The following is a 14,403-nucleotide window of genomic DNA, read 5'->3' on the forward strand; positions in this document are numbered from 1 at the left end:
GAACAAAAAGTGTGTCAGTGTAGACAGGACTGAACTGGGGAGGGCTGTAGGGGAGGAAGGCAGTAAGCCCCAACCATGACAGGGGTGGCTTTCCTGAGAGGTCTGGCTCTGGAGTTTGGGACCCAGGCTTAGCTACTGAAAGTCACTGGGCTTGCTGCCAACTGAATTCCTGACACACAAAATGCTTTGACTTTTTTCTACCTGTACCACATCTTTTACAATAATCTAGATTTAAATCTTTAATAATCTCCATATAGATTCTTCTAGAAGGGATAGTATATCTTTCATCCTATGCATTCCTGAGTTCAGTGTATAAGTTCCTATGCAATGGCTGAGACCATGTCATTCCTGATCCTATATGCATGTCTGGAGTTATGCACACATACAAGAATACTGTATTCACATCTGAGTTAAAGGCACAAGCCCTTCTCTCTGTAATAGAAGTGTGGTCCTTAACAGACTTTTAGTGGTTTTCAGATGAAAAACTCAAAAGAAGCTATTTAAACTGCTTTTTTTAACCCTTGCCAAGTCCTCAAAGAGCTCCATAACTACAAAGCTGGATTGGAACCACCTGCATAGTAATGACTGTCTAGACCAGATCTTCTAAGCCAGGGAAGCCTGCCAGAGGAAGAATTATCTGAGCAGCTCCACCTTCACTTCCACTCAGATAATACTTCACATTTTAAATTAAAAGGACAGTGCCATTGTTGCTGACAATAATATGACTGATCCAGACTGATCTATGAGAGCACTAAGAGAATCCACTGGCCTTTTCCCTAAGAAAAATGTCCAATGTTGCAGGAGGACTAAAGGCAATTACCCACTGTGAATCAGGAGCGTGACAGCAAATTGTGTGCATTATACCAAGGCCTGTGGGGGCTGCGAGCTATAGAAAGATTAAAACCTGGCCTTCTGGTTGGGGGAACTTTAAAATTATAGGCCCAACACCACATTCATTTCTTGTTTAGGGTGATATAAATAAGAGACTATTCAGACTAAGCTACAATAAAGTCAAAGTATAGATAAAACAAATCTACATACTAGAAATAACTATGATTTCTTGAGCAATCTCCCACCCAATGTGGGAATACTCTTCAGAGAAACTAGCCAGAATCATCTAGCTTCTAGTTAAGAGAACCCACTCTCTCTTGAGTTCGCCAGTACCAGGAAGGTACATTTTTAGGTTGCTCCTCTTCTTGCTGCTGCTGCTGCTGCTCCTCCTTCTCCTCCTCCTTCTCCTCCTCCTCCTCCTTTTCCTCCTCCTCACTTCTGCTGGTGCTACCCTCTGGATATAAAAGGGCAAATCTGTTCCCTATACCTCATACAACTGATAGGCCATTCTTTTTACATCTCTTTGATGAACAGGGATTTGTAAAGAAACCAATGATGTATCTGTTGCCGACTGTTTTCCAACAGCTAGTGCTCAGACATTATAAATGGCAGTGGGTGACAAATAGTTATTTCTCTTGGGAATCTTATGACTTAAAAAAATATGCAACAGACTCAAGCAGTGTGTGTCCTTAGGAGTTTAACTTTAGAACCTAAATTTAGACTGTCAGGTTGTACACTTCTCCCCACTTCCATCATTAGCAGTTATAGACCAAGAAAATTCTAAATCCACAGTCCTAGAGAGGGATGAACAGTTCTCAAGCCTCAATCCCTATGCAAAGTGACTCGAGGGTCCAACAGTCATGCATGCATTGGGTTGCCTAGCAAACTGGAAGGAGACTGCAGGGCTGTGGTTAACTGCAGGGCTGTGGTTAACTGTAGAACCGATGTTCTTCTTTCCTCTTCCTCCTCCTTCTAGTAACAACAGGCAAGGACCAACAATCAGATACCCACTAATCTCAACACCACCCTCCCACTGCAGGAGAACTAGACAAATCATTAAAAAGAAAGCCAACATAGGCTCTCCCCACTTCCTCTAGCAGGACCAGTGTCTAAATCAACCAGTAACTCCACCTTCAAGGAGAAAGTGATTTCCGAATAAGTCTCCAAAGGCAACAATAACACCTTCATTTAATTTTTCTAATAATTAAAACATAGACTTGAGACTGAAAACAGACTTACAATGATCTCTAATAAGGGACAGGAAGGTAGTTCTGAGGACCAGTGGAAGTAGAAACAGCAGCCGCCCAGGCAGGCAAAGCTGAACTGCTGAATCACTATGTGGTCACCTCTCTCTTCCTCACATTTATGCTTGGGCCTGGCCCTACCTCCCAATCTGCACCATGGCACTGGCCAAAATATCTGCAACAATAATGCTTCATGCAACAATAAGACTTAGCAAGACCAAAAAAGAAATATATTTCGTTTCTTATCTAATATGGACACTCTGAAAGTTTTCACTAGGACCTGAGCCAAATCCATTCATTCAGAGAAAACCCTTATGTAAGTATCAATACATACGCATTTCTAAGAAGCCAGATACTGAGGCTCAAGGGCAGACATGCTGAGATGTCCTCATAAACTTTCCACAGGTGAAAGACTCTGCCTGGACACCCAGCTCCCAGAGAGGACCCCTCCCTCTAAGCCCTTTGCCAGGATAGCTCCTCTGTTCACTCCTCTCAAAACACAACTTTGGGAATCGGGAGGATTTTAAGAAGTGGCAGGGAGTTTGCTCCTGTTCAGAAATTGGATACAAACACTGAACTTGAAACAGCTGTGTGAGCCAGGCTACTTAGTAGTCACTACTGTTACAACCTCAGGCTTCTGTCAGAGGGAAATGAGTTCAACACTGTTTTATCTAAGGGCTACTCACTTCTTTTTAAAGAGCTTGCGGAAGGAGCTTCGAAAGCCCCCTTTCTGGTCTTGCCTGGGATTTTGATCGCTGAAAGAAGTCTGCTCACTCTCTCTTTCTTCCTTTGGACAGAATCGGGTGGCATCCTCTAAGTGCATATCCTGAAAACACAAGAGAGGCATGTTTTCACTCTTTTCCAGAAAACATCTCCGTGGGATAGCCCTGGCTGTGGGATGGTTCTTTAGCTTTGCCACTTGCCTCCCCTACTCCCAAGACTACCTGTGGGCTTAGAGTGCCAGCAAAAGCACACCCAGGGGCATGAAATCCGCAGGTAAACGGAACACTGTCCAAGTTTATGTCTGCCTACAAATCAAGGCAAATAGTCCAGAGCAGTATACAATAAGAAAGATAATAAAGGAAGTTAGCTAACAATAAAAAGTACAGAATGTACAGCTGAGGAGATAGCTCGCAGGCAGAGGCACACAAGCCCGAAGACCTGAGCTCAATCCCTGGAACCTACATAAAGGTGTCAGGAGAAAGCTAACCCAAAAGTTGCCCTCTGTCCTCACTTGCTTTCTCTTGCTGTGATAAATAAAGGCCACATCCCAAAAGCAACTTTGGAAAGAAAGGCCTTATTGAATCTTACACTTCCAGGTAACAGCCCGACACTGAGGGGAGTTAGGGCAGGAACTCAGGGTAACAGCCTGGAGACAGGAACTGAAGCAAAACCATGGAGAAATATTACCTACTCGCCATGGTTTGATCAGACTGATTTAGAACACCCAGCCGGGGGCAAAACACACAGACACACACTAACAGAAACACACATACAAATAGACACACACACACACACACACACCCCTGAAAGAGGCATTTTCTCAGTTTAAAGTTTCTCTTCCCAAATAACCCCGGTGTCTATCAAGCTGACAAAAGACTAGCCAGGACACTCTCTGACCTCAATATGCTTGCTATGGCACACACAATAATAGTGAACACATTTTTCTTTTCTTTATGTGTATGGGTGTTTTGTATGTCTGTCTGTATGTCTGTGTATCATATGTATGCCTGGTACTTATGGAGGCCAGAAGAGGGCATTGGATCTCCCAAAACTGGAGTTACATACAGCTGTGGGTCACCGTGTGGGTACTGGGAATTGAACCTAGGTCCTCTGGAAGAGCAGCCAGTGCTCTTAACCACTGAGCCATCTCTACAGCTCCCATAAATATAGAAAATAAACTTTGAGGCTAGAGAGATGGCTTAGTGGTTAAAGAGCACTGTCTGCTCTTCCAAAGGACTCAGGTTCAATTCCCAGCATCCACATGGCAGCTCGCAACTGTCTGTAACTCCAGTTCCAAGGGATCTGACATCATCACACTAATGTACATAAAACAAAATAAAATAAATTAAAAAAAAAAAAAGAAAATAAACTTTGTTCTGGCATCAGCTGTGTCTTGCTGAATAAGCCAATACTTGACCCCTGGTATTGTTGGGTATGTTTCTCTTTCTACAAAGTGAGAAAACTTAATAGTAAAGGTTTGTTGTTGTTGTTACTGTTTGTTTTATTTTTGAGATTACGGTGCTGAACAGTGTAACCATAATTTTAAAGTTGTGTTCTTAATTCTGTATGGGGGGGGGCGAGTAGTTTTTTTTAGAAGTCAGATCTGCTAATATCAACTGATATGTCTAAACTATAAATATACTACTTATATAATTCAGTCCATATTTAGAGTACAACTAAAAATAAAGCTACTCTTTGTTTGTTTGTTTGTTTGTTTGTTTTTCGAGACAGGGTTTCTCTGTGTAGCCTTGGCTGTCTTGGACTCACTTTGTACACCAGGCTGGCCTTGAACTCACAGAGATCTGTCTGCCTCTGCCTCCCTGAGTGCTGGGATTACAGATGTGTGCCACCACACCCAGCTAAGATACTTCTTTTGTGTATTTGTTTACTTTTAAATGTGAGATGTGTTACCATGTAAAAATATACTTAAGTGCATATATATGTTAGCTACACACACAAACTTAGAGCCTACATGAACAGAATGTTTACCTTGAGGTGACTGTGATTTAAAAATTTAAAAACAATCTAAAACCAGCTGCTTAATTCTGAGTAAACCCAAGTCAAAGCAGAAAACACACCAACTGCGGCCTGCAAGTCCAGCTGGGTGGCTGACTATGCTTGCCGAGGAGCAAAGCAAGGCAAGATGTCTTTCTAGGAAACATCTAGATGTGACTTTGAGAACTTCACTTGGGATTGTAGTAGCTGGCTGGGAAAGCTGAGAAGCCACTAAGATTCCTAACTAAACCATGGAGACCAACTTCCTGGTGACTTAGTGTAATGCTTCTCAAAGGACACTCCTGGAACCCTAGGACCATCTACACTTGATTTTACTTAAAAACACAGATTTTTAAGCTGCATCCTGGAGTCTGTGAAGCAGGAATCTCTAGAGTATACATAATTGTTATGCATACTTAGATATGAAAACCATCGGTTTCAAGCACATTTCTGCCCAATGCACTTACTGTTACAACATGGTCTGGTGCTTTGTATTAATTAATTGCTTGTCCCCAAGATTCTTACTGTTCTACAAAGCTTACCTCACATATACCAAAGTGGTGCTGTGTAACCTTGCCTTCAAATAATCCCTGATTGGTTAAATAAAGTTGCCTGCATACCTGGGTTGGGAAAAGTGAGGTAGGTGGATTGAAGGTTCATGGGATTGGAGGACAGAGGATCACAGGACAGGGAAGAAGGGAAAAAGGAGAGAGAGGTACAGGAAAGGAGGAAGGAAGAAGCAGAGTCACCATGGGTTAGTGTAAAGAAGAACCAGGTGGCCGGAAGGAGATTGCTCTGGGGTGATGGAGAGAAGTCCAGATGAAAAGCACGAGCAAGTATTTTGGGATTATGGAGGGGAAGCAGCCCAGCCATAAACAATTAAAGCAAGTGGCATGGGATGTGCAGCTGGGAGATAAAAGGTAGTCAGGGGGTTAGTTTCTGCCCAGTTCCAGTGTATAGGCATGTTAAAATCTATCAGATGTCTGTCTTTTATTGACATTATAGTAGGTTAAATAATTAACCACTATAATTACATGTATTAACAGTAAATAATAACCAATTTTCTACAACTTATTGTTTATATTAAACACCTAACTATGAATCCTAAATAGTAGATTCTGATTCAGTAGGTCTGCCTACAGGTTCTGGATTTATAAAATTATAAGACTGATGCATCCACTATTACTTCCAAGATCACAATTTAGAAGGTTCCTGTAGGAACTAAAGCGAGGCTATAGTGTTGGCCAAAACACCTGATCCGGGATTGGAATTTCAGAGACCGCAGCAGGGCTTGGTTTTGCTTCCTATCAACTGCGGACCTTCCATTAAAGTGGTCTTCAGTTCAGTGCCACTTCCTTCATTCAGGGAAACCATAATTATTTAAGGGAAATCTGACTGTGGAACTACGGTCTTAACATCTTTTATCAGCCCTGCATTTCATACTTTACAAAATGTACTCTCAAACAATCTTATTTGAGCCCATCTTCATAGCCCTGTGAGGTAGATATAGACATTTGTAAAATTATGATCACATTTGTTATTTGGGCACATGTGGAAATCAGAAGATACTTTCAAGAATCAGTTCTCCTTCCACCATGTAGGTTCTCAGGGTCAAAAGATAAGTCCTCAAGCATAGTGGCAAGTGCTTTTATCTGCGGAGACATCTCACTGGCCCAAATTTTACTAGTTTTTGATTGTGTGTGTGAGTTCAGCACATAGGTGGCAGGCAATCTTTGAGGAAGTCAGGGAAAACTCTTGAGTAGTTAGTTCTCTCCTGCCATTTGTGGAATTGGAATCTGAGCCAAAGTCAGGCCTTCGGTTAGTACCTGTACCTGCTGAGCCATCCTGCTGTCCACTAAATGTTTTCTTCTTTACATAAACTTATTTTGTTATCTGTATTGATGTTCTGCCATGTAAGTCTGGCACCATGTACATGCCTAATGCCAGAGACCAGAAGGGGATGTCGGATCCCCTGGAACTGGAGTAATAAACAGTTGTGAGCTCCCATGTGGGTGCTGGGAATTGAACCTGGGACCTCTGGAAGAGCAGCCATCGCTCCAGCCCCCTAAGTATCTTATTTTTGGAGATAAGAAAACTGGAAGCACAGAGATGCCATGTGAACTGTCCAAAAGCAGGCAGCCATTTGACAGCAGAACCTGTTAGAGCCTAGGGTTTCTTCTGCCCAATCGAAGCTCTTGTACTAAAACATGCTGCCTTCTCTCTTGACTCTCAGAAAACACATCAAGAACTGGCTTTAGGAGGCTCTTCTGGTCACAGGGGGAGGGTATAAAGTAGATCTGAAGAAGCGAATGGCTTTGCTCACTCCAAGAGCTGAAAACTGACTCCTTTAAAGATAGTTTGACAGGTTTCTCTTTTGCATCTGAAGTCCCAGTGCTATCCCCACCTTAAACACAGACACACACAGGCATGCTTGTGTTACATACACATGCCCAAGCATGTATATCCTCATGCAGCCCTTTCTCCCTAAACTCTTCACGGTTCTTCCTTGGTGTCTCCTCTTTACCTGACTTGACTCACCTTCCCATGTTAGGAAATGCTGGTTGTTGTCATTGCTTAGAGGTATATCCAGTAAGTGGCCACAAATATCTTACTTACTGTTTGCTTCTCAGATACAAGATTTCTTTCAAATAATAATTTCCTAAGTTTTTTCCTTGGCAATTGTTCCAATTTTCAAACATTTCATGAGTTAGGCCAAAAACCTCACATTTTTATGAACATGTAAAATAGTGTTCTTTAGAGCACAGCCACACTACTTGAATATTTTGATGTATACCTCTGCCTCTCTCAGGTTGAACTGGAACTATTAATTTCCTTCTATTCTTAATTTCCTTCCTCTTCTTAATGAACTTTCAAGGTTACCTACGATTGATTTGTCTCAGAAATTTTGGCAGATAAAACTTTTTAAGTCTTGGAGGCAGAAGAAAAAAAAAATCTCAGAATCCTGAAGAATGTCAGCAGCTTTTGCTAGACCACAATATCAGGTGTTCTTTGCCCCTGCTGGAACTCAGGTAGGCAGCAAACCCCAGGGCTTGCCTTGATGCATTCCCCTCCTGTTTCTCTGGTTTTCTTTCCACCTTTCCCAACTCACCAAAGTAACCCCCTTATCCACTATGCCCAAGTCTTTTTATTAAAGCTCCGCTAACCCTAACCCCAAGTAGCTTCTAAAAACTTTTAAAATCTAATCGAGATATTCGGTGTGCTGCCTAGAAGGCATTCTCTAACGTCATCATGCCAAGGGGTTTTAGGTATCCCTCCTGTACGCCCCGAGTTGACCGTAATTCCGTGCGCTAAGCCAGCAGTCCTGTGGGACGCTGCGGACTGTTGATTTCTGAAGCTTCAGCAATCAGCACAGAAAGCCTGGTACACAGGCACCGTGTTGGCTGGAAATTGAGTCTGTAACCATCAGCCTGACACACTCTCTTGATAATGCGTGGATTGGAAGGGTGGTGGCACGGGCGGGCGCTACAGTGTTAATACAGATTGTTTCTGTCACACTGAAAATGTGTATGTCTGCCCACGAACTTGCCTCTTCGTGGTTAGTACTGCAACATACTTTTAAATAAACCAAGGCTTGGAGACACCAAGGACAGACATCAAAATGCCTCAACATTCATCGAAGCTAAAGGTGCATTCGAGTCAATACAGCCTTTTCGAGGAAAGCAAGCGAAAACGAATTCGCTTTGCAGTCAGCTTCGAAGCCTACACTGAGACGGGCCGACGTGCAGCCTCCCTAGACGCCAAAGAAAGATACTGGAAGTGGCTGGCACACAGCGCTATTTTTTTGCGCATTGAGACCAGGCAGGGCCGCAGGAGGAAATTAATCCACCATTAACCGGTTCGCTCATGAATTCGCGCTCTTCGTGTGCGTCTGGGCCTCTGCTCGCCCTCTCTGCCTTCGTGCTCCTGGTGTGGTACCCGCCCTGCCACTCGCCTTCGAAGGCCACCTCGGCCGGAGCCTGCAGGCACGCGCGTGCCGGCTCCGCCTCCGCCCGCCCTCCCCGCCACGGGAACCGGGGGCTGGCCCTGAGGGGGAGGCCCGGGGCGCCGAGGCGGGCGTCGGCTCGATTTTACTTTACCCTCCTTACTTCCAAATAGGTCTGTTTTTCGCTTTGGGACCTCTGTTGGGGGAAGAAGGTCCGCGGCGCCCCGCGGGAGGCGGCGGCGGCGGCGGCGGGCCCGTGCGGCGCGGCGGCGCGCTCGACCTTGAGCGGCGCGCGGCCGCCGCTGCTGCTGCGCGTGCTGTAGAGGCGCGGGGCCACGCCCTCGGCGGGCGGCGTGCGCGGGAACTCCTTGAGGGAGCGGCTCAGCGGCTTGGCCTTGCCGTGCGCCTGCGCCTGCGCCTGCGCTGCCGCCGCCGCCTCCAGCTTGTAGGCGCCGCTGCTGCTTGCCGGCGACGTGGCGCTCTTGGGCAGCGGCTGCAGCGCGTGCTCGGGCCGCTCGGCCTCCATGGCGAAGCTGACGGGCCGCAGGAAGCAGATGTCCAGGCTGGACTCGGAGGAGGCGGGCGAGCAGTTGTCGAAGAGCGCCGGCGCCTGGAAGGGCTCCTCGTCGTAGGGCGCGGGCAGCGCGAAGAGCTCGCCCCCGTACTCGAACTCCTCGTAGCCGGCGGGCACGAAGCCCCGCGCGTCGGGCAGGAGCTCGGGCGGGCCGCGCAGCGAGCGCTCCACGTTGCCCAGCGGCTCGGCGGGGGACGGCTCGAAGTCCATCTCCGGGATGGCCTGCAGCGGTCCGGCGAGCGCCTTCACGTCCTGCTCGGCCGCGCAGAACTGCGCCGGCGCCAGCAGGCCCTCCGGCCGCTCGTGCTTTCTGCCCTCCATCTCCCAGTCCCCCGGCTTGCCGGGCTGCATGCTCTCCATGAGGCTCTGCTGCTGTTGGCCTTTCTTCGCTGAAGGCATCAAGTGGCTTTAAAGAGGCGAACAGTACAAGAGGAACGATCAAATAGTGCTGTGAGCTCTTACCCTCCTCTCCTCACACTGACTAGGGAGCTTTCTCAAGAATCTCTAGGCCTGCCTGAAGACTGGAAACAGCGGCCACGAAAGTCATCTGCCTTGGCTTCAAGCTCAGTCACTGAGACATCACAGGGCCAGCAGACGAATGCTGTCAACACTGCGTGGGGGAAGCTCCGAGCTTCCCTGCCACGAGACGCTGTTCCAAGGCATCCCTTTTCAATTTCCTTTCTTGCCGTGGCAGAGTCATACACAATAGCGGAAAATGAACTTGATACAACTCCCAGGTCTTTGCACATAAACAATTGTGATGCTGAATAAACTGTTGAACTCGATGTAGATACGGAGGATAAACTCGTGTGTAAAATCTACCTTTGTATAATAAACGTTTTAAAAGTTGAGTGGCTGAAAGGTATCTTGATGGTCATCTCAAGTGACCCACAAGACATTAATGTGATGTAAACGCTATCAGAATTTGCCCAGTGCTGCCGTTTTGTTATCTGGGAGCACATAGCAAGTTTTACACAGTTTTAAACCTGTAAGCCAGGCATGATGGTGCACACCTGTAATCCCAGCACTCAGGGAGGCAGAAGCAGACAGATCTCTGTGAGCTTGAGGCCAGCCTAGTCCAGGTCAGCCAAGGTTACACAGAGAAACTCTGTCTGGGGGTGGGGAGTATAGGACACAAATCAAATAATGTTTTTGCTTACCTACTGGACAAACTACTGTACACTGACCAAAATGGTTATTCTATTTCACATGGATGTATATGTGAATACTAAGTGTATATGGATGTATATGTGAATACTTAAAGGGATTGCAAGACAGAGATCTTAAAATGAAACTTGGAACTCAGATTTACAGAGGTGAAAAAATGAACTGATTTTACATCAATACCCATTTTTGAAGACTGATGATTTTATTTTTCTACACAGTGTAATAACAGCCATAGTTTGGCCTGGGCACAGTGTAGACCTTTCCCCTCTATTTGTTGTACTTAAAGGAAGATGAACATAGTTCATACTGCTTCAAGAGTTAAAGTGATGCACAAAGTGAATTTCTGCTTTCTACCTGTTGGCATTTTTTTTTTTCTGAGACAAGGTCTCTGTTACTAGCTGTGGCTGTCCTGGGACTCACTCTGTAGTCCAGGCTGGCTTTGAACTCACAGAGATCCCCCTGCCTCTGCCTCCTGAGTGCTGGGATTAAAGGTGTGTACCACTGCCAAGCACTTTATTTTACGTATATGAGTGCTCTATCTGCATATACACCTGCAGGCCAGAAGAGGGCTCAAGATCACATTACAGATAGTTGTGAGCCACCATGTGGTTGCTGAGAGTTAAAGTCAGGTCCCCTGGAAGAACAGACAGTGCTCATGAGCACTTTCTAAATCTGCCTCTTCATGCCTTTCTCTGGGATCAAGCATTAGCTCAACTGCTTGGCTGTTAACATGGAAATGATGGAGCAAGTGAGAAGGTAGACTTCTGTAGAACATTTCCAGTCCAGGCCAGCCTGCTAACCTACACAAATTGCCTGGGCCTCAGAGACAATACTGTTAGGGTTTCTAAAGCAACAGATGCTTACGTGACAGCAGGGGCGGAACTGGGAGCAGAAGGATAGGGTTGGAGGATTTCTTCTGAGTGAATCCCACTGTCTCGGACAGCCTCCGGGCCTGCAGTGGGGGATACATCTTGGCCAGCATTGGCACACTGGGAAGCCAGCCCTTTATACAGCTTGGCCATGGATGACCTAACAGGGTGGAAATAACAAATCTCAGGTTGCACAGTGGAACAGCGAGATAATGCTTTAATTTTATTTGTCTCTCAGATGAAGCTTTCTGTGAAGGGCTCTCTTTCCCCAGGGCCCTTGATAAGCCATATTGCTTACATAACAGCTGGAATTTGGCGGGGAAAAGCATGGAGATACAAGGTAGTACTGAGAGACACTATCGGGGAGCACTGGGTTAAGAGATTGCTGTCTTTCTAGTTGGAAACCCTAGGGAAGTGATGTTCTCCAGGTGGACTGGGATGCTTCTGCTATGGGTTGCTTCTATTCCCCCTGAGGCCCAGATGGTGCCTACTCAAACTTTGTTTCTTCATATGGTGAAATCTGCTCAGACACATACAGCCCCAACACTTTTATCCTTACCGCTCATTAACACCTAGCTCATTCTTCATTGTCAAGCTCTAAAGAGTAAGCTGCATCTGTCAGGTTTATGGCTCTCCAGGTCATTGTGGTATAGTCACTGGGTAGAGCAGTATCTCACACACCACAGATGGTCAATAAATGTTTACTACATTAATTAAGGAAACTATATTCAGACCTTTAAGTTGCTATCTTGAACCTGCCAACATAGGGCAAACAACTTAAGACAGGACAACAGAGTCCAAGCCCTTTTCTTCTAAGGTTATTTCCACCAGCCCATAGATGTCGCCCTCCTGGGGCAAGCCTATTGCCTCTCCCCCTTCCCTCCCTCTGCTTTTAGCTCTGTTTACCCCACTCCAGCCACTCAACACCAGGGATGGTCTGTCCCCTCTTCTCAGAACCTTTGTCAGGTGCTGCACCGTCACAACCTTACTTTTTGAGCTTCTTTCGTTTCTGAATAAGCAAATCTTCATTGCACTGAAACAGCAGGGTATAATGAGAGATAAACACTCGGAGGCGCTGAACACACACGAGGAGGAGATAGTAGTCAGGGTGCTCCTGCTCTGTAAACTTCAGAACATTCTGGATGGAAGGAAAAGGAAGCAGTGCTGCACAATTAGGCTGAAAGGTTGCCTTGTCTCTTCTCTTCTCACTTTGAGCTACTGTGAGTTCTGTGTTCTGTGATCAAAACAGCTAACTCAAATACATGCTCCATTTATCTAATCATCTGAAAGCTCAAACCTACTGCTCTGTCCACCACATCAAAGGAATGTCATTCTGTTCTATCTGACTTGAATGTGACCTAATGTAATTCCATCTTGAAAAGTTAGGAAGACCCAAAATTACAATGTATGAAGTAATAAAGATATTCTAACAGTTATTACCTATAAGCAATACTTACAGGAGTCTGACCAATAATAAGAATAAGAGTGAGCTTGTGGAATGGGTAGGGGTGGGTGGTGGGCCCTCCTATTACATTACCTGATGCTATGGTTTGGATATAGTTTATGTTCCAAAGGTTCTGGAAGCTTAATCTACAGCATAATGATATTTTGAAAGATGGTGGGACCTTTAAGAGGTGGGATTAGTGATTAGATGCTGACCATCCTGTTGCTATAATGCTCTTTTGGAATGTATACATCTTACCCTTGTTCATTCAAATATTGATTTCTCTTCCCAGTATCTGGCTTCAATCACAACATTGCACTGTGATACTTAATCTAAGCATTACCTGTCTCAAGTTTGTGTAAACATGCCACCATTTGTTCTCTAAAATGTCAATTAAAACAATCAGCCCCAATGTTGAGCAATGGAGAGGACAGTGTGGGACATCCTGGTTCAGAGTGGGAGGAGAAGAGGGAAGAGGACGAGAGGAAGGAGTGGGAGGAGAGGAGGAGGAGAAGCTGCAGGAGCAGAAGCTGGGAGAGCAGAGGCTGGAGGAGAGGCCTTGGAATGACATGGAGAAATGAACCGGACCTAAGATATCACTAAAAGCAAGTGTAATGGGTTAATCTGAATGGTAGGAACTATGTGGGCTTGAAGGTTTAGGATGGAGTAACTATTGCCCAGCATTGTGTTCTACGTTAATGAAATAAATCCTAGTCTCTGTGTGGTGATTTGGTTAAAAAGCTGTTTAGGATTAACTGCAGCTTCACTAAAAGATATAACAATAGTAAATAGTAATGGCATAATACAACACCATCCTCATGAAGGAATCGGTGCTGATTTTTTTTAGAGTGGCAGTTCTTACAAGAAAAAAAAATAGTTACAGGAAAGCGAGCCCAGGCACTATCCCTTTACTTCCTCTTTCACACTGAGTGACCTGTCATTGTTACCTATGCTACCACTATGTTTACCATGAGGGGGGTCACCAGAAACCAATACCAGCACCCTGCTTTCGGGCCCCCAAAACTGTGAACCAAAATAAACCTCTTTCCTTTAAAATAAGATACCCAGCCTCAGATATTTTGTTATAGTAGTACAAAATGGAATAAGAGACCTTCTATGCTACAGTGGAATATTAATGTGACTCAGATTGCAAAAGCTAACATTTATTGACTATATTTTTTTATTGTTGAATACTTCCTATTTCCAGGAGCTAACTCTTCTATATTCATTATCTTATTTTGTTTCTATCACAAGCCAGTTAGACGGGCACAGTAACTACTCTGTACAATAAGTAAGGAAACTGAGACACCAAGTTCAACAGTCTCCTGTAGGTAGCACGTCTAATAAGTGATAGCAGCAGGAGTGAATGCAAACTAGATAGCAGCAGGCCTGTTTACCTAATGTTTGCAAGGCCTGGCCTTCAGCCCAAGGTTTTTGCCTATTAGGCGTGTTATTTTGAACATAGTACTGGGACTTCTTTGGTCCTCCAGGTCTTTATGAAAAACAGTAAAAATAATACCCGTTTCCTGAAACTGTTGACAGGACCCATCAGATAATTATTGTGAGGAAATCATCTTAGAACCTAAAGCCATATCCAGCTAAAAATCTCAATA

At 45.1% G+C, this 14,403-nt stretch overlaps 1 protein-coding gene across 14 annotated transcripts in view; it reads right to left on the reverse strand.

Moving 5' to 3' along the window:
• Arhgef33 (Rho guanine nucleotide exchange factor 33) overlaps positions 1–14,403 on the reverse strand; it is a 121,691-nt gene that overhangs the window by 51,917 nt on the left and 55,371 nt on the right. For 11 of the 14 annotated variants that reach the window (XR_009584497.1, XM_060363951.1, XM_021634368.2 and 8 more), the window contains 4 exons: positions 12,336–12,484; positions 11,342–11,506; positions 8,891–9,716; positions 2,762–2,901 (listed from right to left, as the gene is read on the reverse strand). Coding sequence is in view for 13 of the 14 variants with exons in the window: in XM_060363951.1 (XP_060219934.1) it covers positions 2,762–2,901; positions 8,891–9,716; positions 11,342–11,506; positions 12,336–12,484 (1,280 nt within the window). In the remaining variant the exon portion in view is untranslated. Of the gene's footprint in view, positions 1–2; positions 1,804–2,761; positions 2,902–8,890; positions 9,717–11,341; positions 11,507–12,335; positions 12,485–14,403 lie in introns of those variants that run through there. The other 3 variants (XM_060363944.1, XM_060363979.1, XM_060363975.1) reach the window with 2 other exon arrangements.

The sequence above is a fragment of the Meriones unguiculatus genome, chromosome 1 (assembly GCF_030254825.1).
Source record: "Meriones unguiculatus strain TT.TT164.6M chromosome 1, Bangor_MerUng_6.1, whole genome shotgun sequence".
NCBI lineage: Eukaryota > Metazoa > Chordata > Mammalia > Rodentia > Muridae > Meriones > Meriones unguiculatus.